Raw genomic sequence first — 25,321 nt, 5'->3', positions numbered from 1 at the left:
CCTCGCCCCGCCCCGCCCCGCCCGCGCGCCGGCGCCGTGGAGCAGAGGGGCCCCCTGCCGGCCTGCGCGGGACGCGCTGCCGCGTGCAGCGCCCGCGCACCCCCGAGCGGCGCGAAAAAAAATGAGGTAAAAAAAAAAAAAAAAAAAAAAAATCCCCCATCGCGTCCGCTGCGCCGTTCTCCGCCGCCGTGCTTCTCCTCAGCACCGGGCATCAAAGGGTAAGAGCTTTGGCTGTAACGGGAGGGGAAAAAAACTCCCCCAAACCCGAGGATATTTAGATACACTAAGCATTTTAAAAGTTAAATTCTGCAATAGGGAACTGGCTAGATGTCTCTCACAGCTATTTCTCAGGTCTCAGGAACAGGAAAAGAGCAAAAGTATCCTTATCCTCAGTTCAAAAGACGAGCAAAAGTGTCCTTATAGTTCAAAAGAAGGGAGAGACGGACCTCAGCAATCCAGTTCGGTTAGCCTGATGTCAGCGACTGGAGGCCAGTAACCAAAACAACCCATCTAACTTGCAAGTGGTTGCATCCTTAAAAGGCCGTAAATCCACATTAGCCAATACTTAAACATAAATCACAGTAAATCAATCAGATTTTTTTCTCTGCCAGGAGCAACCATCTTAGTGGATCACTGAGAAACACCCAAGACAACGTTCTTGTGTTTGTCATTAACTGCAGAAAGTCTTTGCCTCTCTCTCTGACTGTATTTTTCATTGCCAGCCAAGGAAAACGAAGGCTTTGGGTCGGCTGTCTCTAGTTTGTAAGCGGGTGTAGAAGGAGTTGAGAAGGTGTACGTCAAAGTGCCTGCAACTGCTCCCTCGTGCTAGTGGAAGAAGGTTTGAAGCCCGGTTCTGCAGGGCTCGCTGGAGCTAAATACTTCTAGTAATGTCTCCAAGACCAGCATAAATTTTGCCAGAGCAGGAGGAGCTGCGAACACTTCTGAGAAATAAAAGTGATCCTGGCAAGTTGAGGAAGTTATGTAAAAGAAACAGTAGGTAATTCAGTTAAGGCAAAGGCACTTAAGGAGGAATAACCATTTGTACAAATGTATAAGCCTGCATTGCCAGTGCTTTAATAGCTCTGCAGAAAGGGCTCTGGGTGTTAAAGTGGGTCAAAAACGAATTAACGCTGCTGTTCGTGGCAATGGAAGCATAAAAACAAACAATTACACTGTTTGTGTAATTGACGCCTGAAGTCATACGTGTTAAACCTGCCCTATCGCGGCAGTCAGGACATCTTAAGCCTAGCCAGAAAGCAAACAAACATTGTTTCATCTCCACGGACGTGAAGTGAACCTTTTGCTTTCTTCAGGTCTGGAAGGGCCTCAGCTGAATTCAGCGTCAAGATTTCTGTCCTGCGCCGCAGGAAAGAGGGAGCCACTGGGACACAGCCTGTCAGAGAGCAAGAAAAATGACCAGAGTTTCAGAAAACTTCATGATCTGTAGCAAAAAGGCCAGAAGACTTGGGTTAGAGTAGGAAAGACTGAGCAAAGGCAGGGCAGCAGTTTGCAGAGGTAACAAGTTGCAGTGACGGTACTTCGCATGTGCACTGCGAGCAGGGTAAGTCGTAACCACCTTAGACTGAAGCCAGGCCATATCCTGGGAGATGCCTTTGTAACCGTAAGGACCGTAGGGCACTGGAGCAGCTTCAGTCACAAAACCGAGGGTCTCCTGTTCTTTCATTTTGGGAATGGGTTAGATAAACCCGGTGTAATTGCTTTGGAGGGGTCTAAGCCTCTCGCTCCCTCCTGCCCAAATCTCTCCTCGTCCGTTATTTTGCACGCCGCTCCCATCGCAGGGCTGTTCGTTCCCGTTTCTCCGGCGTGCTCCCTTTTCCTCTACCGTGTCCAGCCCCGCCAGCCTCGGTGCTGCTCCCGACACCTGCTTGTGCAACCACCCGCCGTCCCCAGTTTCTCTCCCAGCTCTCCCCAAACCTGTAACCCTTTGCTCCGAAGCAGACAGGACATTGCACCCCTGCAGCCGGCAGCACCCCTCCCGGGGACCGCGGGCAGCTCCCGCCCGACCGGCTCGGGATGAAGGCAGGCAGCCCTGCGCCCGTCCCGATCCCGCCCCACCGGGCCCCGCGCCTCGCTGGGAGCTGTAGTCCGGGAACTACCAGCCCCGGCGTGCCCCGCCGCCGGCCCCGGGGCCGGGCCGGGCGGGAGCGGCGCGGCATGGCGCTGCGCGGATGCCTGCGGGCCGGGCGGGGGCTGCTGCGCGCCGCGGGGCCGCGGGGGCCGCCCGCCCGCGGGGGCTGCGCCGGGAGCGGCGCCGGGGGCCGGGTGAGCGGCGGCGCCGGGGGCGAGGGGCCGGGTCGCCGGCCGCGTCCTTGCCGCGGGCCGGGAAGGGCGCCGCGGGCCGGGGCCGGGCGCGGGGAGGTGGGGGAGAGGGAAGGGCTCCCGGCGGCGGGTGACCGTCGCCTCCGCTCGCCTTGCAGCCGCCGGCCTTCGGGTTCCTCTTCGACGTGGACGGGGTGCTGGTGCGGGGCAGCCAGGCGGTGCCCGCCGCCCGCCAGGCCTTCCGGAGGCTGGCGGACGGCAGCGGGCGGCTCCGGGTGCCCGTCGTGTTCCTGACCAACGCCGGCAACTGCCTGAGGTCGGCCAAGGCCGGAGAGCTCTCCCAGGCGCTGGGGCTGCAGGTAACGGCGGCAGGCCCGCGCCCCGGCGGGTTCCTCACGGCGCGACGCCGTCCCCCGTTCAGGTGTCCCGACTGTGGAGGGGGGCACCGGCAGGAGGAGGAGGAGGAGAAGGAGGGAGCCCACCCAGCGCGACTTCCTCGGGAGGGGTGAAGGGCTGGGGGTGGCAGCACCACCGAGTGACTGGTCCTGCCTCGGCCCGAGGGGATGGAGGGAGGCGGGTGGCAGCAGGGGGAAGGGGTGCGACCCGACCGCAGGGAGAAGGGGGGAAATCTTCCCCGCGGATCCCCCGGCAGCTTCTCCTTCCTCCCGCAGGTGTCTCCGGAGCAGGTGATCCTGTCCCACAGCCCCCTGCGGCTCTTCAGCCAGTTCCACCAGAAGTGCATGCTGGTGGTCGGGCAGGGCCCCGTGGAGGAGAACGCCCAGAAGTATCCTTTGCTGTGCGTGCCTCGTGGTGCTCTGCGCATCCCGCTATGGCTTCCCAGCTAAACGCTGCTGCCTCTGCCCTGCCCGTACCCCGGCACTCGCTCGGTCAGCTTGAGAACCACAAGGAAACAGAAGGGCCATTGGTCTGATCTTATGGGGAGGCACCCTCGTGGAGAGGCTCAAATGGAGGCACTTACTGTTGATCTCCATCTTGGTCACCTCCTGGCTGTCCTTGGTCTGAGTTTGGCTTCTCACACTGATTACCTCTCCTGTAGCTGCGTTGCTGTTCCTGCTGGTCGGATGTCACTGTGAGGACTCCATCGGCTTTGGGCCTCTCTCGCTTTTGAGATAAAATTGTGCTCCTTCCTATTCTTTCTAATGCAAAGCACGTTAGAGACCACTGCCAACTCTCCCACAGCTAAGGTTTTCCCCGGGAATCTGACAGCAATTGAAGGAACTCAAAAATCTTTAGAACCAGAGCATCCCAGTATGGGGATATGGTCTAAATGACAATCCCACAGGCATATTGCCTGGCTGAGGGGAGGGCACAGCAGGTCTTACATATCCCGTGTCTGCAAGGAGGTAAGAACTGCCTGCAGGGTTTGCAACATCTCAGCCTGTACACAGACAGAGTCACGCCTTTACTTAACATTTGACTTCATTTGGTAGAAAACCTTGGCCTGTCTCTTTCACCAAGGCCAGTAGGGTGAGCTAAGGGCAAAGTGTTCTGAAAGCAAACGCAACTCATCCTTCACTTGCATTGTTTTATCAGCATAGACTATTTTTGTTTCACTTGCTAAGCTGACCAGAGCTTCACTGATTCTGCTTCTAGCCAAGAAGCCTGACCAGCCCCCTGCGCTGCACCAATGTGAGAACCTGGCATTAAAGGTCTCCCAAAGCACAGCCATTCTGTCTTGGAGCGATCTCTGCTCTTTGCCTAATTCCAGGGATTGCTGATCACAAACTAAATCACCCCAGTCTGGGTTTTTTCTAACCTTTAGGGCCACCTTTAGGTTGAAGCACAGCATGCAGTTTGACTGAAAGCTATGAGGTTATGCATTACCAGGTTAAATAACTGCTATGAGGTTATGCATTACCAGGTTAAATAACTGCTCTGCTACTAGGACTTGTATTCCTTAATGCTGTAGATGCTTTTGCAAGTAACTTAAAAAACCCGTCACTTAAAAAAACCAGTCTCCACAGCTTTCCTTGATGGTCTGAAATAGCCTGGGGTTCAAGCATGTGGTCACCATAGAGGCACTGAGGAAGGCATATCCCCTGTTAGACATGGTGGATCAGAGCCGGAGGCCAAAGGAGCTGGTAATTTCCTGATGCGTCAGTAGAACGGGTGGTCTGGTGTGGTGGTGCTTACAGCATATAGCATGGGGTGGGGAAGCTGCAGAGGCACAGAGCAGCTGGCTGCTAGTGACTTTCTTTAGCGAGAGCCTGGGACTGGCACTGAACAGCCATCATCTTTCTGCTCTTTCCAGTGTTGGCTCCTGCTGGAAGGGCAGTGACTTTCCCCTCTCCTGTCTCATGCCATGCCTGTCTTTCGTTGCTGTTCCTTGCAGTGAGTGATAAGATGGTTTGATTGACATCTCTAGCTCTGAGACAGGAATGCAAGATCTGTGAAATCCAATCTGGGATGGGGGGTGGGGGAAATCTTTCTTCGGGATCCCAGGTGGCCTTGTCCTGCCTCTTTATCCTTCGTCCTGCCTTGGCAGGTTCAAAGGAAGCATTTTTAGTTTTGTTTTGGAGATGGCCATGTTTTGGAGGTTGCATTACTAACCCACCCTTCGTTTTTTTCTGGCAGCCTCCTCCAACCACTGGCTTCCGTCCTATAGAAGGTAAGCAATAGCCCTTGTTTGCATACGAACAGCAAGCAGAAATAACAGTCAGGCAAGCCAGCTGGGATGGGAGCTAATGGTGAGCTGTCGGCTCATCGGTATCCACAGGCAGCTTATTCAGAGGATACAGTCAGGAGGCAGCCTCGCTGCCCTCGCACAGCGTGAAGCACAAGCTGATAAGAGCAAAGCCACGCTCCAGCGTGGCTGGAAGCAGTAGTGCGCGTGGTACAGTGATATGCAGACTGGAGCCCTGGCACAAGCCGTGTTCGGACAATAGCTATATAAGCCATGGCATCCCAGCAGAGGGGTGCTTCTGCTAGTGGGTGGCTTTTGGTAGTGGGTCCTGTACTTGGATGCTGTGAGTTTCCAAGCATCTCTTGAAATCTTCCAGGGGTGATTCTGTTTGGTGAGCCAGTGAGGTGGGAGACAAGCCTGCAACTTATTATTGACGTACTCTTGAGCAATGGGAACCCTGGGGCAGAGCTGCAAGGTATACCGTACCCCCATCTGCCTGTCCTCGCCTGCAACATGGATCTCCTGTGGATGGCCGAAGCCAAGATGCCCAGGTGAAAAGCACGTGTGCTATCTGTTTTAGCCTATTTCATACATCTCTCCTGCAGATGATCTTTTCTTACATACTACATTTTTTAGCATTAGAGTCTGCCTATATGGCTTAATTAGCAGCAGAGACATGAAAACTACATGAGAAACAAAGACTAAAACTTTCAAGAAGCAAAAGCCAGACCACTGCCTGTGGAGGTGTGTGTGGGTGGATACCGTGTCCAAACTAGGTGGTATCCTGGCTACAGCAGGTGGTCCTCCTCACTGAGGAGTGTTCGCTGCTTAAGTGGTGTGATGGAGATACTGATGACCTCCTTTCTGGAGCAGGTTTGGCCATGGCACTTTTCTTCTCTGCTTGGAAAACATCTACAAGAAAGTGACAGGCTGGGAGCTGAAGTACGAGGCCTTGATTGGCAAACCCAGCACGGTCACCTACCACTATGCCGAATACTTGATAAAACAGCAGGCGGAGAAACAGGGCTGGAAGTCTCCCATCCGACGCCTCTATGCAGTTGGGTAAGACTGTTTTTCCTGCTGGTTTCCTTAGGGAGTTGCATACTGACTTCTCTTAAGTGGTTTTTTTTTTTTAATGGAGATTTCTAAAATGAATACCAAAATCCCCATGGCATCTCTGGAGCCTCACATCCTAGAACAGAGGATTGCTAGCTTTTTGCACGCTACGCTTTTAATAATTTGAAGGGCACTGTCAGCCTATCAAAGCTGTTACTGTGGGATGCAGAGTACAAGTAGCATGACTGGACTAAAGAAAAAGTTAGAGACCCATATGGGGCACCATTAGCCCAGTTAGGCCAAACACTTGGGGATTGTAGGGAATACATTACAGTAGTGGCTGAAACTGCTGTGGGTGCTTTGGACGTGTCTTTTCCCCTTTGAAAGATGTTTGTGAAGCGTGTGGCCTTCACCGCAGCTGAACAGGATACAGCAGTAGGTGGACTCACCGGCTCAGTCTGGGTGGTTTTCTTGATGTTACAAACATCTTGTGCCCCTTCCTCCCTCAGTGCTGCTTTAATCCCAGTCTGCCAGAGCCAGAAATGGATGCATGGGCTAATTTCTCATTTCTGTTTCACACTGTGACCTTATCCAGGGATAACCCTATGTCTGATATCTATGGGGCAAACCTCTACAACAACTACCTCAAGTCAGCTCACCAGAAGCAGGTCCCGGCTGGGGTGAAGAGGAGCCCGCAGGCAGCCAGTCCCCAAACTGAGGATCACCTCGAGCTGAGGAAGGACTGCAACAATTCAGTGGAAAGTTGCGAGTCGATTCTGGTCTGCACTGGGGTCTACCGCCACAATGCAGATGTTCCCAGTAACACGGAGGAGTGCACAACAGAGGCGGTGTTCCATGGCCATCGGGACTTCTGCTTTGACCCCAGCCTGGTGGAGGCATCTTACATAGTGCAGGATGTGAATGATGCTGTGCAACTTGCTTTCAAGAAGGAGAACTGGAGCTAGGGTTAAGACAGGTGTGCCTAAAGAGCTGCCATCAGGGATTTTATGTACTGGAAAGGGAAGAGGGGAAGAACAGGGAGAGACCTGGGGTGATCTTCTGATCTAGCCAACATGAAAGAAAATTCCCTGTCTCAGCACTAAAAGCCCCTTACTTTTATTGATACTCGTCTGCAATCCTGACAGCTGCCAGGAGGCTTTCAACTGTGAACGTACATTGCTGCCATCAATAATTGAGCTGTAATGGAAACAGGGTATAAGGAGAAGGCTTGTCCCAGCAATCCCAGTTTTGTTCAGCCATCAGAGTTCTTTCTTTTCCACCCTTTGTGTGTGAAGATCAGGCAAGGCCACCCTCCTCCTCGCGATGTGTTTGAGGATGAAGCTCTTCCCTGTGCAGGGAGCCACCATACCATTCATACAATGCACTATTCGTCCAGTCTGTGACGTGAGCGCACCAGAAGCTGTGTTGTGGTGACACTCTGCCAAGGGAAGGCTTTAAGTCTTAACATTCTCCTTATGAAGAATAAGTGCCTATGGACTTTAACAAATTCTGTTTGCTTGGGGATTTGCCACTGCATCACTGTCAGTCTGAAACAAAGTCCCATTTTGCAGTCCTCTGGCAGCTATGGAGAGGCAGGGCCCCTCAAAGGAAGCTGCAGGAGCCAGAGCAACTTGCTGCAGGGCTGAGGGGAAAGTTATATTATTCCCTCCCCCTGCTATTTAGCATTCTGTGAACACTTCTGCCTTTTTGCATCCCGCTAGGGAGCCAGCAGCCTGCTCTCAATAGCAGAGGAAACCACCACAGAGTCTGAATTTCCAGAGATGTCTTTGCCCAGAACTCAGCTTTGCAGCAAGAGGCTGTTTTGGCATGCACCCTGACCCCAAATGTTGCAAGGGATATCCACCTGCTCCAGCTGGCACAGCTTCCAAAGAGGGGCCCCTCTTCGGAACAAAGGCCAACCAGAAAGAGTCACAGCCCACCTTTGTTTCTTCCTTGCACACAAAGATTGAAAGAGGAGATCATCAAGCCAGGATGGTACATGAGTCCCAGATCCCCAGTCCTCATCTTTAAGAGTATAAATGTATCTGTTCTTCACTTTTTTCTCTCTTCCCTTGTGTGGTTTGCAACTCAGGGATACCCCATATGGTCTGATCCCTGTTCCCTCCTTTTCCTTTAGCATGCAGGTAGAGTCCCTTGAACATGAATAACACGAATTAGCAGCTAGGACTTGCCTGCCCAGGAACATTTCCATACCCCTAATGACATGCACCTTCCATTGCCTCTGTTTTCCTAGCTTGGGCTACCCAGAGAAAGATCAAGCCCCGTGTCTCCTTTGGACTGTGACAGCCCAAAGGAGTTAAGCAAGCATTGCTCAAGAAACTCCATGTGAAAGATTGGCTCAGCAAGGAGTGTCTTAATTCCAGAGGAGCATTGTGATTTTAGAAGCATAGATCAGCCTGTGTATGTGATGGAAAGCCTTTGGAGCCAGCACAACTGAGTTGGTGTTCCTAGTTATGCTCAGCTCACACCACACTGAGAGATCAGAAATAGGTCTGCTCTGCCTCTTCTTTCTTCCCTCCTGTTTTACCGGGCAGCACCATACACAGGGTACAAACAAGATGCTCTGCGCAGAAGTTTGAGTTGTTCTTAATTAAAATCTCAGCATCCATGTGCACTGACGTTCTGCTTCAGCAGCTCTCCGTGCTCTCGATGCTGATGTATCTTCCTAGGAAGGTCACACTGCAGAACAGGCTCTTTTCTTATGTTATACCAGGCTCTGTGTCTGAAGGGGACTGGGTGCTCTGTCAATGACCCAGGCAGAGAGGTCCTTATCTGTGGCTTCTTTCTCTATGCCTTATTTTCTGAATAGGAGCAGAAAAATATCTCTTTGGGTGAATTTCCCTCCTGTGAAATCCATAGTGGGAAGCAGTCTTTTCCTGTCTTAGCACTAGCTGGGGTTCTCCTTTGTCTGATCAGGACAAGAATTGCTTGGCTGCTTCTAAAAGCAGCTGTAATGTGAGGAACACAATCTTAGATTTGAATCCTTTGCCTTTCACTGGAGAGAAGAAGAAATTACCATTTCAGCTACCTACACAAGGCAAGGACTTGTCTCCAGTTCCCAGAAGGATAAGTACAGGGAAGGACTTTGCATATAACACAGGGAAGGTCTTTTAGCTTTCAGAGCATCTCCACAGTCACAACTGTGCTGTGAACCCAGTGTCCAAGGCCTGAAACTGGAGGCCCAAAAAACATTTATTCATAAACTAGCTCCAGTGTCCCTCAGCCTCACTTTTCAGAGGTGACATCCAGTGCAGAAAGAGGAACGCTCCCTTTACTTGCAGTATTTGCTAACTTGGGTGATAAGTTTCCTAGGATTAATTGGGAACTGTCTTCTAGGCTGTGATTACATAGACCTCAGAGAGCTGGTTGCTGGCAATAATGCCTTCAATTTGGTAGGTACTGATCTGCAGAAACACTAAGGTCTGTCAATCTGTGTGCAGTAACCTTTGGCAGAGCTCTTTCTTGTTACTTGTTAAGATTGTGGTGCCACTTACTCAAAGACAAGGTGCTGCTGAACCAGTGTTCCCTGAGGGGTGTAGCACTGCTGAATCAGCTATCCCAAATGGAGCCAGGTGCACTGGCTGCTGGTCCGATGATGGCGGTAGCTTCGTGGAAGGAACATGCAGAAGAATTTTGAGAAATCACAAGTGGTTTATAATTTCGTATCAGCATGCATGGCGCATCTTAGCCAGAAGTGAGGTAGGTAGCAAGAGGAAGGAGGTAGCACCTCCTTCAAGAAAGGAGGAGGTTCGCATTTGCACAGGGAGCGAGCCAGGCAGCTCCATCTTTGGAATAGCAGTGGAGGTGAGCTGACTGATGTGAATCTGCTTCAGATTCCAAGTCTGCTTTTAGGTCCAGATTTGGGTTTTTTTAACTATGTTAGTGGTGTTGAAACAGTGCTCTGGGAGTCTTAAAAATGCGTAGGAGGAACTTCAGTGATAAGGAATTCAAGAAATGCTTTGCTTGCGAGTTGAAATTGGATGGAGGGGAGGAGAGGAAATCTAGAAGAATCTTGTACCCTTTCCCCAATTCTTACCAAGTTAAGGTTGCATAAAAGGCTGTGCTTGTTGGCCTGTGCAGTTATTAGTCAGATGGGCTGCCCTTGGTCTGAGCAACACTGAGACCTTTCCCCTCTTCCCCTGCTCAGCTCCTTGAAACAGTGCACTTCATCAGGTCACTGCCCAGGAACTGCATGGGCACAGTGGATGGAGTATGAAATCTGGGTTCTCCAGCTGCTGTTGGATACTGGATTGTGGAAGATTTCTACAGAGGAAAGTGCTTGCCAGGTCTCCTCTGTTTCAAGCGTTTTGTGCTAGAGTGCTGTGCAGGCTTCTAGCTTATCTGCAGTTCATTTATGGACATCTGTTATTGCTAGAATTCGGTGAAATCCTTTTTCCTTGGAATTGCAGCTTCCTGGAATTAGCGTCAAGTGTGGCTGGGACAAAACCTTTCCTTTGTCTCATGTATTGCACAGAAGCGGTATTTCCGAAGCCGTATTTCTCTCATTTGGAGCAAGCGTACTTCTGTGCAGATTATGGGACCAAGCAGGAGAGGGGACTTCACTTGCTGACCTAATACGTTAATATTTGTATGGTGCACTGCCCTATACAACAAACATGGTGAAGACCCAATCCTAACAACTCCATCTTCCACAGATGGATGGGTTTTAGTCAAGCCTAAAGGGAGTATGCAGTGAGGTGAAGCAACTGAGAATAGCAGGGAGGAACCAGAGGAGGGATAGACCTTGTTTTGGATCTGAAGCAGAGAGCTTTTTATGTCATGCAATAACATGGTGGCCTGAGAGGTCAATTCCTTTATTCCACAGGACACATGCAACTACTGGCCTGGTGTTCAGGGACTCATATAACACTACTGTCCTTTTTCTTCCAATCTTAATCCTGGTGTGTCTTTTTCCCTCCAATAAATGGGTAATGTTTCATATTACGTCATGTATACTGTAGCAGAGTGATTATGTGTCATACAGAGAAATCACAAGCTGTGATTGTTTTAGATTTCATTTTAATTTCAACCCAGTTCCAGAGTTGCTCCTTTGATCTAGCACATATAAAAAAAATAATAAAAGATGTTTTCTTTGAAAGAAATTTTAAGGTGTTGTGTGTACATTTCATGAGTACTGTCCTGATCTCTTTCATGTCTTTGCCCTAGGAGATTATCAGGACAAATTCTGTCTTTTGTTCTGTTCATCAAGCCATTCTCAGATTTTCTTGAGAGAACCACCCTGAAAGATACCACTCCAGTGATTCTTTTGATTGGGCTAAACTGTAATTCCCTGTAAGCTCTACATCTGCCACAGTTGGGTGAGATGAGTGCAACTTTGACCATTCCCACTGTGAAGGGGATTAAAAAGGACACATCACAAGCTACAATGCCCTGACTGACTGTTTATAGTCAAGACCAGTTTTGGGATGCCACCTGTATATGAGATGCTTTCAAGGTAGGCATTTAGTTGGGACCTGACCTAAGCAGCTGTTTGTAATGATTACTTCTACTGGGTGGGTGCCACAAGCTAGATGCCACCAACTTAATCTGCTATTGCAGATGAAGAACAAGCCTAAGGGCATACGGAAAGCCATCCTTACCATTAGAAGCTTACTCAGCACTATGTTAAACCCTTTGTGATCATGAAAGAAACCCAACTTGTTTGACAAGAGCTATACTCTGGTACCGTCTGAGAAAAGTGAGTGGAGTTAGGGAGACATATACTAACTGGCAAACTTTCAGATTAGAGCCAAAAGCTTCTGCTCATTTCAGCAGGTGGAAAATTAAAGATCCCAGTAGGTGAAAACCATCAGCTTTAATGATCTAGAAACAGCCAATTCACTTGTGTTGTTCTTACAAGATACTCCATGAGAAAGTTTTCCATCTACAAAGTTCACAGCTCACAGGAGGCACATTAGACAGCAAAACAAGCATGATTCAGAGTTGTGAGAACTTCTTGATGTTGAAAGGAACAATCGATAAAGCAGTAAAAGCAGTTTTGGAGGGACAGGACAAGGATTCCCATTCTCAGCAGAGAAGGGAATCGAGTTGTATTCTACATCCTGAAGAAATGACCTATGGCCCTGACCTCTAATAATAAACAATAATAAAAAGCATTAACCAGCCCCCTTCTTTTTTCCAGTACTCAGGTAGTTGGAGCACTTGCCCAAGATAGGGCGGATCAAGGTTTAGTTAGGCAGAAGGAGATCAAAACCTGAACCTCTCAAATGCTTTTGATCACTATAGTATTGTCAAAGCAAAGAGGCAGCCTAGGATGAAGGTGTCCCTTGTAGGAGACAGCCTTAGCTGGAAGTTAGAGTCCCATAGAAACTGTTAAGCAACATAAGGAGCAGAGTTAAACACTGGAGTAATGAAACACTGAAGAAGGAACAACTTGAACAAGAGGGACTGAGAGCCCTATGCAGGTTGGAGTTTGCTCCCAGGTAGATGCGGTGAGAAAAGCCTACCAGAGTAAGCCCTGAGAAGCGCTTAGTCTACGGATTCTGGTGGGCCTTGAACACAAGCTAAGCAGTTACCTGCTCACCCTGGTACAGATGTTGGCCCTTCAGGGGCACGCCCGAACCCTTCCTTTACTGAATCTACCCAACCTCACTTACAAAAGCACAGGTCTTTATGGATTTTTGCAGCCACACAGGCAATTTGATGAAAATTATGCCCTTAAAGACCTCTATGGATCCAGTTTGCAACAGTTTAAAACCCCACACCAGCAAGGCAGCTTCTCTAGGAACCAAACTGTTCCATCAAGAAATCTCTTTCCCCTAATTCACTGTAATAAACCTGCTTTTCCCTTTCAGTCAGTTCAACTACTTCTTTGAACAAAGATCTTTCACTTTCTCCTCAAGGTCAGTTCCATTACACACTGTGTGCTAAGACTGAGATACTAAGTGCAACCCCCAAATCCTTTTCACTCTCCAAACTTCTACCCTGCTATGAGCACGGAAAAAATCTCTTTGCATTTTATGCTGGTATCGAAAGCTCTTTGAACTGAAATGTAATTACAAGCAATAGATTGTTACACTTTTATACCCTTTTGAAGAGTATCTGTGTTCCCCACACCGTAATACTGGATCAGCAGTTTAGTTACAAAGACTGCGTTCAGAGGCAGACAAACCGAGGTGTCTTTGAATTTTGGTGCTGGCCAGGTGAAATTCTTCTACACTTGCATGTAACTTCAGCCCAGACCATTTGAATGGATTAGGTAAGTACAGTACAAAGCGTGTGTCAGAGAATCCCAGAACCTTCCTTTCCCACACAAAAGGCATTTTAAGTATGGTTAGAGCAGATTACACTCAAACTCACTGAGATCAGCTTTGCCTCCTTCCCTCCCACTGCTGCCAGTTTCTGACAGCTTACTGCAGGGTATAATTAGGGATTTAGTTTCTGGTCTTTCTTTCAGGCATATATTTGCATCTCTTTTTTTTTTTTTCCTTCCCCAAGAAATTGAGTCATTATTTTGTTTCCTCTTGAATTCTGCCTTCAAGAAAGTTTTGCCTTTCCCCCAGCAGGGGTATTTTTGAGGGCACGCTACTTGTTTCCACTCATAAACTAGAAATGGCAGCATTTTAGGTATTCAGTATGACTATTTCACAAAAGTCTGTTGTCTGCTGCTTGCCTTTAAATATATGTATACACACACATATCTATGCATACACATAAATACATAAAGAAGTCAGAAACATAGCTTTGGAGCTGCTGAAGAGTAGAAGCTATTTATAGTTTAACCTTTTAATGTTTTAACAGTAATGGTTAAGCACTAACACTTCCAAGGACTGCACATTGCATTAAATAACTGGATCACATGGGAAGCATCAGCTTGTCATATCTCATCCCACAGTGTGCTACAAAAAGCTCTTCAGTGCTTTCTCGAGTGGAAGACATTTCTCCCCTCACTCCCATTTTAAGGTACAGGCACAATTTCTGCTTCCTTCCCCACAAATAAGCTCTTTTCTTATTCTCACCTGTTTGTTTGGGTTGTGTTTGCCCTGCTGGAGCCCATGCTCAACCCAAGGAAGCCCTTGAGCTCCCACCCTCCTTCCCAGTGCTCCCCCATCCCTGCTCATAGCTCCCCTTGTGCTATAGCTGCAGGTCCCTCTTCCCACCTCCCTACCTTGGATGCAGGGACCTATCCCAGCCCCTTTAGTCTCTGGAGAACCCTTTCCATAAGGCTCCTCTTGCCCTGCTCACGCAGCCTCAGCCCAGCAGGACGGTGCTCCCCAGGGTACAAGAGGTGCAAGCCCCTTCGCCAAGCACATGCTCGCCCAGGCAGGCCCGCTTAGCACCCAGCTCTCCCCCCCGGTGCCTCACTTCCCCGTTCCCCTGCACTGAGCTGGCCACATCACCTGGCTGGTGTGCCAGAGCCCATTTCCCCAGGTGGGCAGGCCAGCTGCGGGTGACAGCCCATCCCTCCCGAAGCCTGGGGACCCCTATCCAATTGAACTTACCCCAGCAGGTGGGACAGACGCCAGTCTGGCAAGAAAAACACCCAAAACTTTGTGAAACGAGGCTTCTTTGGGAAACGAGCCTCTGGACCGAAAGCAGAGGAGACGCGAGTGCCTATGGGCAGACTGCCAGGGCAGCTCAGTGAGCATGTCCAGCCTACGGCACGCAGGGAAGCGCATTGCCCAGGAAACCTGGAGCATGAGAGCTAACGAGGCAAAGCCGTCACCCTCTGTTGCCCAGGTAGGGCAGGAGCAACCCTCTCTGCGTGAGGGCTGTTGCCCTGGGCGGCCCTGATGGATGCTTGGTTTTCACTCCACATCCTCTCGTAGAAGTGGAAAACTTTTCTTGCAGTGGAATAGGTGAATGTGGTAGGAGCGAGACCGATTTAGCTAATCCTCAGGACTGACCACACATTAATCATGCCAGTGACACAAGCGTTGGCTTACCCTGAGAAGGATCAGGTGAATGTACCCACCTTAGATAAAGGCCAGGATCCAGTATGTAAGAATGTGGTTTTACCCTCTACTCTTGATCACACACACTTACCCTGCCGTCTAACCCAGCCTTTCTGTGGAAACCAAATTAGAAGACACAGCCGGTGTCATTCACAAACCCTTGCTGCCACCCTGAGCCATCCTGAACTGGGCAACTCCTGACACCAGTCAAAGAGAAGTAGCACTGGGCCCTGCTCAAACCTGAAAGAGCAACACAGACAGCAAACATCCTTCTTGGCCATGGCCTCGAGCCTCATGCTCCCTATATAACAGAGACCATCCAAGAGAGCTCTAAGCAAGGTGTTTGTGGGGTCGTACAAAAATTGTAGTCAAAGCAATTGTTTGGCCATGGTTTTTTTTCTTTGGCAGGCAAGTCTGTCAAAGAGAGACAGCCTTGACAGTGAAACATGCAGTGCTCAGTGGTAGAGCCCCAGCACAGCACTTTCATCTCTGACAAAGTCTACACACCTTGAGAGGCTGGAGAGCAAAGCAAACATGATGGGAGCATATCTGGCAAGGAAAGGAGAGGCGGCTCGCTGCTCGCTGTCTTCTTGCATCTTGAACGACCTCAGACTAAGCTGCTCAGCTGAGAGTGGTGCTGCATTGCTTCTATCACACAAATCTTGCTGTTTTCCAGTGCCGGGTGGCTGTGGGCCAGCACCACACCCCAGGAATGCAGAGGGAAGAGTGTCCCCGGCGTCACTGCGGAGGCAGCAACGTGGCAGTGCCTCCGAGGCATTGACATGGGATGTGGATCGTGGGGAGCAGCCCCTTGGCTTCCCCTTGGCTTCCATGGGGAAGGGCAGCCCCATGGCTCTGTGTGCCAGAGGGGATGCCGGAGCTGTGGCCCCTGGGCCAAGCGCCTCAGCAGAGGCCCATGAGCTGCCCGGACTAATTGCGGGCAGCACTGTACAGGGCTTTCAGGAGCCTGCTGGGAGAGGTCCTCAGCCTTAGGTTGCCACGCAGTCACCTGCTGGAAAATAACTGGCGACAGCCTTCTTTGGACTCACCTGATCTTAAACTTGTGAATGCCAGTGACGCTTGCCACAGTTACAAGGCTAGCGGTGCTGCCTGCTGCATCCTGGTCCCTCTGTGAGCATCTGCATAGGTGTCCTGCCTGTTTTGCCCTGGGGTGAAGCCTCGTGTCCTCCATCCTGGCACCAGGCTAGGATACATCAGCCCATTCACCGCCCTCCAGGCTAGACTGTTCTTTCGAACACTCATGTTTCTTACGATATGCTGTACTTACTGACCTCCTTAAAATGAAGTATTTTTATTTGCTAATTGAAATGTGGAATTAGGGAGCAAGGGCCCTTAGACAGCAAGAGAGCTCGTGTGTGTTCAGTCTCATCTGATGCTACTTACCATGACAAGGTGAGTTAGAGGAAGGCAATGAACACAAGTAGCGCTGATGCTAGGTTGAATCTTAGCAAGTGTATCCTAGCATTGAAAACGCAAGGTGAGTGTAGCAGAAAATAGGTGTCCCCCATCCTAGCTGCGCTCCAGCCATGCAGGTAACGGCAGCAGAGATGCAGCAGCATGGACTTAAAGCAGGATAGCAACCAGTGTGGGAGACCATGGGAATGCCTGCGTGTTGCTATCCCAGTTTAGAGGTTGTACCACTTCAGTATTGTGCTGCCCAAGCAACTACATTAAAGCTCGCATAGCCTCCAGTTATCCCTTTTTCTCCCCCTCTGATTTGACCATGCTTTTAGAAAACTAGTTTATCTGTGCCCCCTCACTCCAGTCTCCATTGACAGTAACGCTTTTGCTGTGATTCTTCTTCTTCCCCTGCTTTTCCTCTTGATTATTGCTATGTGTCTAAAGGAATCTTCATGTCAACCCACCCCAAGTTCTCCCCTTTCTCAATTGTTTCTTTGTTTCAGGTTTAAGCATGAATTCTCCTGGTACCCCAGACCGATTTCTCCTTGTTGTTAAGAGCAGCCAGTGACATTTACTGGAGTAGGGCTCCTCAGGGAGCCTGCACCAACATGTATTAGACAGTTGTCGCTGCTGTCCTGGATGTCCTTTCCCAGTACTAAGTATCTGGGTTTCGCTCAGCCCCATGTGTTGATTGGCAACACCCTCAAAAGTCAAGCTATTTTGGATCTTTATCATAAAGCGTGGTTAATACAGGCATTTGTGGGCACAGCTTATTCAGTGTGCTTCACATCAGTGACAGGCAGCACCCGGCTCGTCACCGGTGGGCACAGGTAGGAATGAGGGACTGGTGATGCTGAGCACCAAGCCACTTCGAAACATGCTGTGCCAAGTCATTAGTGCTGGTGCCGTGACAGATCCAGCCCGCCAACCTCCAGTCGAGGCCATTATTAGCGGGTCAATAAAGGCCCCCGCTGGTGCTTTCAGTAGAAGTAGGAACTTTAGGGCTATTCACATCAATTTAAAGCCACTGTCCCATCACGGAAAGCTAGGCAGAGCCCTCAGTATGCGGCTTGGCTCAGCTCAGGAAATTGGTGGGGTAAAAGCCACTTACTTTGACGTACAATTACTTACAACAGACCAAAAGTATGGGCAGCTGAATGTCCAGTGCCACAGAGGAGGAGACGCAAGCGAGTGCTCCGCTGTAGGCTCTGCACCAGGGCGCTGGCCCTCGTCTTGGTCAGCCTAGAGAGACCGGGGGAGACTGAAGTACTCCTGATTTTCTGGGGTGGGTGCCGGGGGGCTGCGGCATGTCCACAGGTGACTCGTCCAGGCCCGGCTGGCTCCATTCACGGGGGTCTGGGGGGCAGGAGGCAGCCGGGCCATGCTCCCCGAGATCTGCCTCTATCGCAGCCCCGGGGAGGGGGGCGGCTGCCTCCCCCTCCCCTTCTCGCCCCCTCCTCCCCTCCCCCGGCCGCACAGACGCTCTCCGCTCCCCCACCCCCAGCCCACCCACCGCCGCCAGCGGAGACGCCCGCCCCGGCTCCGGCAGCTGCTGCGGTTGCGGCTCGGCGCCGCCCCGGCCTCCCCCGCCGCGCCCCGCCGGCTCCCGCCGCTCGGGCTCTCCGCACCGCTGCCGCCGCCGCCGCCGCCGCTGCCGCTGCCGGTGCGGCGGCGCGGGGGGCGGGCCGGGGGCGGGCCGGGGGCCGCGGCGCGGCCGTCGGGCCCGGCGCGCCGGCTCGGGGGCCGGGGAGGACCATGCACCGCGCTGCCTCCAACCAGCGCTCGGTCTCCTCCTCCTCGGGCTCCTTCCAGCCGCCGCCGCCGCCGCCGCCGCTGCCGCACGCCGCCGACCGGCAGCCCCTCTTCCCGGGGGGCTCCAGCAGCGGCGGCAGCCGGCGGGGCTCGGGGTCGAGCTTGGGCTCGGCGCGGGCCCGCCGCCCCCGCAGCCCCCGCAGCAGCACCGAGGAGGAGGAGGAGGAGGAGGAGGAGGAGGAAGAGGAGGAGGACAGCATCAGCATCAGCAAGCCCCTGGTGCCGCCGCCCGCCGCCCCGCTGCCCGCCGCCGCCTCGCCGCTCCCCAGCAGCAGCAGCAGCAGCAGCAGCGGCAGCGGCGGCGGCGGCGGGAGCCCGGGCCGCAGCATGACGGCGGCGGAGCTGTACGGGGCGGCGGCGGCGGGCGGCGGGGCGGCGGGCGGCGGGGCGGCGGCGGGGGCGCTGCTGGGGCCCGGCGGGGCGGCGGGCGGGCGGCGCTGGGGCTTCCAGGCGCTGTCCCTGGTGCTGCTGCTGGGGCAGGGCGCGCTGCTGGACCTCTACCTGATCGCCGTCACCGACCTGTACTGGTGCAGCTGGATCGCCACCGACCTGGTGCTGGCGGCCGGCTGGGGCATCTTCTTCTGCCGCAACAGCCGGGCGCGCCGCCGGGAGCGGCCCCCGCCGCCCCCCGGGCCGCCGCCGCCGCACCCGCTGCTGCTGCACGGCCCCCCCGGCGGCCGCGGGGCCGGGGGCCGCGGGGCCGGGGGCCCCCCCCGCGGCGGCGACTTCGCCTACGCGCACCTCGCCTGGCTCATCTACTCGATCGCCTTCACGCCCAAGGCGGCGCTGATCCTGGGCACCTCCATCCTGGAGCTGATCGAGCTGCGCCTGCCGCTGGGCACCACCGGCTTCCGCATCACCCTGGCGCTCTCCGCCCCGCTGCTGTACTGCCTGCTGCGGGCCATCGGCACCGAGGGCGCCGGGCAGCTGCTCCTGCCGCCGCAGCCGCCGCCGCAGCACCGCGCCGCCGCCGCCTTCCTCGCCACCTGCCTCGACCTGCTCGACAGCTTCTCCCTGCTGGAGCTGGTGCTGCAGCCCGGGCGGCCGGCGCCGCTGCCCGCCCCGCTGCGCTACCTCCTCATCGCCGTCTACTTCCTCTGCCTGGCCTCGCCGGTGCTGTGGCTCTACGAGCTCAGCGCCGCCCGCCCCCCCGGCGCCGCCCGCCTCGCCCTCCACCTCCTGCTGCCCGCCGGGCTGCTGGACGCCCCGCTCCTGGCGCTCCGCTGCCTCCTGCTCCTGCGCTACCAGCAGCCGCTCTCCCTCTTCATGCTCAAGAACCTCTTCTTCCTGGCCTGCCGCGGCCTGGAGGCGCTGGAGACCTGCTGCCTCCTCCGCCCCGCCGCCGCCCCGCCGCCCGCCAAGTACGGCCCCGCCGCCGCCGCCCCCGCCGCCGCCGCCCCGCTGGCCCACGGCCTCTCCGACGTCGACGTGGGCCCCCACGGGTACGTGAACGCCTTGGCGGTCACCGCCCAGGGCTGAGCCCCCCCCGGCCGCCGCCCCGGAGGGGCTCCCGCCGCCACCGGGCCCGCTCCCCGCAGAGTCTCTCTGCGTTTCCGCTCAGGTTCCCGCCGCCGTGGCCGAGCACGGGAAGGGGACGCGGGCTCCCCCGTCGGACTCCCGCTCTCCTCCTCCCTTTCCCGCGGACAAATCCATCAGCAGAAGCTCAGCGCAAACCCGACTACCTGCAGGAGCCTACGGCTGATGCTTGTCCCCGGCAAACGCACCTGCCCTTCACGACGAGTCTTCTTCTAGTGCTTCTGCCCCTCCGCACTGTTTGGAGGGTCCCACTCTTCCCCTCCCACTCCCTGCCAGGACGTCGTGTTGCTTCGTGACCGCAAAGGTTTAGTTTTTCCTTTTCCCCTAAACAACAGGGACCAGCAGATTTTTGTCCCCTCCTTTAAGAACTCCTGCTGACCACAGTGACAAGATGCGAGAGGGGTCTGACCAGCAGAGACGTGCCTTCGGGGTGCGGGCAGGACAAAAGGAAGCACGCTTTGGTTTTGCTAGGTCTTGCAAAGCTGCCACCTCCGTTTCCCAGCAGCAGAGCTGCAGAGGGTCTTTGCCTGCCAGCTGGGGAACCTCTGGGAGCACGCCGGCCGTCTGGTCATCTCAAGCCTAGAAGCCACTTTCTCCAAGCCGAAAATGTCTACCTCTGTGCTTCAACCTTTTGCATCTCCTCTTGACTTCACATGCTAAAGAAACACGTGAATCCAGCATGGACATAATCCAGGGGCTTAGACCCCATTTCACTACCACTGAGACATTTATTTCTGGTGAGAACAGGGTTTACAGCAGCCTACTGCTTGCTTCAGACAGCAGCACCCACATGCTGGGGCTCTCATTTCTCTGTGAATATGCATGTTTATGGGATCAGTGTTGGTTTTCTTTTACGCAGAGTGTAGGGACTCCCTTTACACAGGCTGGGAAGGCTGGAAAGGTTTCCTCTGGCCCTCCTCCATCTCTGTTTGAGAGAACAGAGACGGGGCTAAGCTTGCAACCTGCCCCCTCTCAAACAGCAGAGCAGAGGATGTCAGCGCTGCTCGGGGTGGGTCCTGTGCTCGGTGAACCTCACTTCTCAGCACAGAGCTCCCGAGCTTTGGTGAAAGCCCACACACCAGCATCCTGTCCTCCATGTGCATGTGGTTAAGGGTGGGTGGGGAAAAAGTTTAATTGTTAGTAACCTCTCATAGAAACACAGGTTATCTTTAGTTTTAAGCTCCATGAATGTTTGGTGGGGGTTAAAGCCTGCTCTTCTGCCTGGCTACAGCTGCTCCTGAAACCAGCCAAATGGAAGCAGGAGCACAGAGGCCATGTTCGGAGGAAGGACTTTGCCCCTCCCAGGCTTATATTTTGTTATCTGGGCAAGGCTGCATTCACTGGGAAAATGCCACTCTCCCGTCCCGAGCCTTTTTTCAAGCTGTCCTGATGGGAAGGGGAAATAAAGCACAACCAGCTGCTACCCAGAGCCAACAGCAGGACCGCAGGCGCAGTCCAGACTTCTCCTGCACACACATCCGTTCTCTCCTTCAGGGCTCGGGCTTCAGTGGGACCGAGCCGCTGTCCCACCTCCCTTTTCACAGAGTGGGATCAACTGCCTGCTCCAGAGGACTGCTACAACAAAACGTTTACAGTCTGGTAACTTCCAGCTCCCACAGGCAGAAGTGGGGGTGCCATGGGGCTCTTCTCCCCCAGCTCTCGGGTGGCTGATGAGTTTTGAGGGGCTAGAAAAGCCCCCAGAAAAGATGGGGCAATAGCGCTTTTCTGTTCAGAGCTGCAGCTAGGATGGGTGACTTGCTGCTCTCCCCACGCCAAATGGAGAGTCGGCAAAGGCTAGGCTTAACTTTCCCACCAGTGCTTTATTTTTAACCTGAGCCCTTACGTGGGCAATTGTGTGAATTTTGGCCAGTGGCCTTTCTCTTCAGTAACTTCTTTTTGTCTGGACAATCTTGGTGCTGTGAGTGACTGTGATTGTAAAACTTGGTACTGTGAACTTTTCCTATGTGATGTGAGATGTGTCGAGGGGATGCCAAGTTCCTGGCCAAAGGAGGTGTAATTTCAGGTATATTATGCTTGTACAGATAGATATTTGTTTCCTTGCACCTTCCTTTTTCAGCATTAAACAGACAGTAAAAGCTCAGAAAGAACTACAATATTACTCAAGAGAGAATTAGATGAGACCTGTACCTAGGAATACTCCATGCTTCAGTCAAACAGCTGAAGAAAAAAGAAAAAAAACCAACCAAACACCTTTGCCAAAAACAAGGTGAAGGAAAAGCAAGCTATTCACCTCCAACTATGTTTTGCTGTCCTACGGCCAAGGTCATGACAGCACCGAAGTGCGCAGAAGAACATCCCTAGTACACTGAAGTGTAAACATAGTTGAGACGCTAGAAGAATCACAGCAGCATTATTAACAAGTCTTACTTCAGTACCCCTTCATAGCACATAACAAAGTTGCTGTTTCAACAGTGAGTGCCTTTTTCCATTTAAGACATTATTGAGAAAATGGCATATTTGAAATTCATCTAGCCATGGCACATTTAAACCATTGACAGTGAAATCACAGTTCAAATTTGTCTGTGAATGCAAAGATTGCATGGGATAGATGACCCTGCAAAATGATGCTTCTGTTGCATAGAATTCCTTTGTAGAAAAAGTGGTTCTTTGTAGTGCCATGGTTTCTAGGTTGTTCGTAAATGTGCTGTTTGGAGAACGTAAAGCTCTCGTAGTAGCTGGCTGTACAGAAGCCCCCTTGCAACTAAAAGTGCAGCTCTGCTGCCACTTCAGTTACTTACTACAGAGAAACATTGAGAGCTCTTCAATGTCTTGTTTCTAAGCCTGCTCCACCTTTTGAATTCCCTTCCCTTTGGTAACTGAGCTCTCACTTCCATGTAAACCCTTCTGCCACATAATAGATCCGTTTGCAGGAGAGAGAGATAGCGGTACCATTAAAGTGCAAACAATACCTCACCCGATGCACCTTGCACACCTACTGTATATTCTGCCAACATTAAATTACTGGTCCAGGTCAATAACACTTTGCTAAATGAAGTTGTGCCATACTAAGACATACATCCTTTGGGATTCTGTACAAGCCTTTTAACACAACTCAGCTATTTAGCATTTTATTGCTCTGTTTGCTATCCTGACAAAAAGAGATGACTACTCCCAGGAGGGGAAACTGAAGTGAGAGATAAGGCCTGTGGCCAATGGACACTTGGCATCCCCTGGCATTAATCAAAACTTGTATTTTTTAAAAAGCAAGATTGTTAAAATAAAATTAGAAACTTGTGACTGATTTTGCTCTTTTCTTCCCTCCTTTGAGTTTTGCTGGGCTATTGAATTTTGCATTTAGGGACCAGCAGATGCATCAAAATTACTTTATTTGCTCATGCTGGATTGCTAAAATAGTGTCTGGATTTTTCCCCTCAAACAAACTTCTTGTAAGTGAAAGTGAATTCTAAAAGCTGTAACACCACGGGAGTTATTTGAGAAGGGAATGACTAAGGCAAGAAAATCCAGATGACACTTCTGAGCTTCCTATTTAAGTGATTTACAGGAATTCATACCACTTGAAAAAGGCTCATGGGAAAAAAAAAATCAGATTTACATGTTAATTGCTCCAAGATAAAAGAAACTTTAAGAAGTGGGATCATCAAGATGACAATTATTCACATAATCTGAGAAATGGGTTCTCACTGGAGAAGCATTGAGATCACAGCTGCCTCTTCCTTAGCTCCTGGTGGGTTTGGTCCTGTACAGGCAGGAAACCAAGGTGGCACCCAGTCTTAAGTTTGGATCTATGCAGGGACTGTCCCTGTGTTAGTCTTTCTAGGCATCTGGCTGCACAGAAAGCAAGTTTTCTTAACAGTCCTGCCTCACTGGCCAGCCCTGCACAGAAATGACAAGCATTTAACTTTTTTGACACCCATTTTGAAGGAGCATGTCCTTCCCACATGTGAGGGCCCTCAGCTGTATCCAGCAGCACAGTGCTTTGCAGGCATGTTTTGGTATTTGCCAACCAGTTCAGTTCTGGTTCTCGGTTTTGCTTCCTATTTCTATAAGAAATACTGAGGTAAGGAGTTAGGCAGAATTGAGAACATCAGTAAATATACCCAAAAGTATTCTTGTTTTTTAATTTAAGGAACAAAACACAAGTTATAAACAAATAAAATTGTGAAATAGACATAATGCAATATTGGTTGCAGGTCAAAGAGCAGATTATCTTCTAAGATACCAGATTTTTAAAAAGTTGAAGTAAAATTCTCTTTAAGATTTTTTTGACAAGTAAACTTAGAAGGACAGGAAGATGACAAGCTTATCTGAACACAAAAGAGAAAGGCCTGGATGTATTTACATCTCACAAGCTGTTATCCAGCAGGCTGGACTGCAGAAACAGTGATAAATAGGGCAAACGCCAGCCTCCACTAGTCCGCTACCCAGTCAGTGCTACGTGGGCCAACATGCAATCGCTTGCAGGGAACAAATTTTTCTAGTGCATCAAGCCCAACCTTTTAAAAACACTGGAATTGATACAGTTACCATCACTGCTCCTGGAAGATGAACCCCTTAATTGTATTGGGTTTGTGTGGCAAGGTTTTGGTAGTGGCAGGGCTACAGGGGTGGCTTCTGTGAGAAGCTGCCAGAAATTTCCCCCACATCCAATAGAGCCAAAGCCAGTCAGCTCCAAGACAGGCCCCACCACTGGCCAAGGTCAAGCCCATCAGCAACAGTGGTATTGCCTCTGGGATAACGAATTTAAGGGGGAAAAAACCCAAAAAACAACCTGCACAATTGCAGCTGGAGAGAGGAGTGAGAATATGTGAGAGCAGCAACTCTGCAGACACCAAGGTCAGTAAAGGAGGGGGAGGAGGTGCTCCAGGCACCGGAGCAGAGATTGCCCTGCAGCCCATGGTGAAGACCATGGTGAGGCAGGCTGTCCCCCTGCAGCCTGTGGAGGTTCATGGTGGAGCAGATATCCACCTGCAGCCTGTGGATGACCCCAGGCCAGAGCAGGTGGATGCCCAAAGGAGGCTGTGACCCTGTGGGAAGCCCACGCTGGAGCAGGCTCCTGGCAGGATGTGTGCACAGGAGAAAGAGGAGCCCACGCTGGAGCAGGTTTGCTGGCAGGACTTGTGACCCTGTGGGAGACCCACGCTAGAGCAGTCTGTTCCTGAAGGACGGCACCCCATGGAAAGGACCCACGCTGGAGCAGTTCATGAAAAACTGCAGCCCCTGGGAAGGACTCACATAGGAGAAGTTCATGGAGAACTGCCTCCTGTGGGAGGGACCCCACGCTGGAGCACATGAAGAGTGTGAGGAGTCCTCCCCCTGAGGAGGAAGGAGCAGCAGAGACAATGTATGGATGAACTGAGCACAACCCCCATTCCCCATCCTCCTGTGCCACTGGGGGGGAGGAGGTAGAGAAAATCAGGAGTGAAGTTAAGCCCAGGAAGAAGGTGTTTTAAGATTTAGTTTTTATTTCTCATTACCCTACTCTGATTTGATTGGTAATAAATTAATTTCCCCAAGTCAAGTCTGTTTTGCCCATGATGGTAATTGGTGAATGATCTCTCCCTGTCCTTATCTCAACCCACAAGCCTTTTGTTATATTTTCTCTTCCCTGTCCAGCTGAGGAGGGGGACTGATAGAGCAGCTTTGGTGGGCACCT

At 51.9% G+C, this 25,321-nt stretch overlaps 2 protein-coding genes across 3 annotated transcripts; both read left to right on the top strand.

The window, feature by feature from the left end:
- Positions 1–2,140: 2,140 nt before the first annotated feature.
- Positions 2,141–11,111, top strand: HDHD5 (haloacid dehalogenase like hydrolase domain containing 5). Of its 2 annotated transcripts, XM_075505137.1 has the most exons (8): positions 2,141–2,283; positions 2,439–2,639; positions 2,952–3,064; positions 4,289–4,382; positions 4,876–4,909; positions 5,301–5,475; positions 5,798–5,986; positions 6,576–11,111. In XM_075505137.1, exons 1-8 carry the CDS (start codon positions 2,176–2,178, stop codon positions 6,943–6,945), a joined length of 1,284 nt encoding a protein of 427 aa, XP_075361252.1. In that variant the 5' UTR covers positions 2,141–2,175; the 3' UTR covers positions 6,946–11,111. The 2 variants fall into 2 exon arrangements, with proteins under 2 accessions (XP_075361252.1, XP_075361262.1); XM_075505147.1 differs by lacking the exon at positions 2,439–2,639 and having other exon boundaries at positions 2,142–2,283; positions 6,576–11,110.
- A 7,366-nt stretch (positions 11,112–18,477) lies between these two features.
- Positions 18,478–19,629, top strand: TMEM121B (transmembrane protein 121B). Its single transcript, XM_075489752.1, has one exon. The coding sequence runs from the start codon at positions 18,478–18,480 to the stop codon at positions 19,627–19,629; it is 1,152 nt and encodes a 383-aa protein (XP_075345867.1).
- Positions 19,630–25,321: the final 5,692 nt, after the last annotated feature.

Source organism: Mycteria americana, chromosome 1 (genome assembly GCF_035582795.1).
Source record: "Mycteria americana isolate JAX WOST 10 ecotype Jacksonville Zoo and Gardens chromosome 1, USCA_MyAme_1.0, whole genome shotgun sequence".
NCBI lineage: Eukaryota > Metazoa > Chordata > Aves > Ciconiiformes > Ciconiidae > Mycteria > Mycteria americana.
This window is presented reverse-complemented; position numbering and strand designations above follow the sequence as displayed.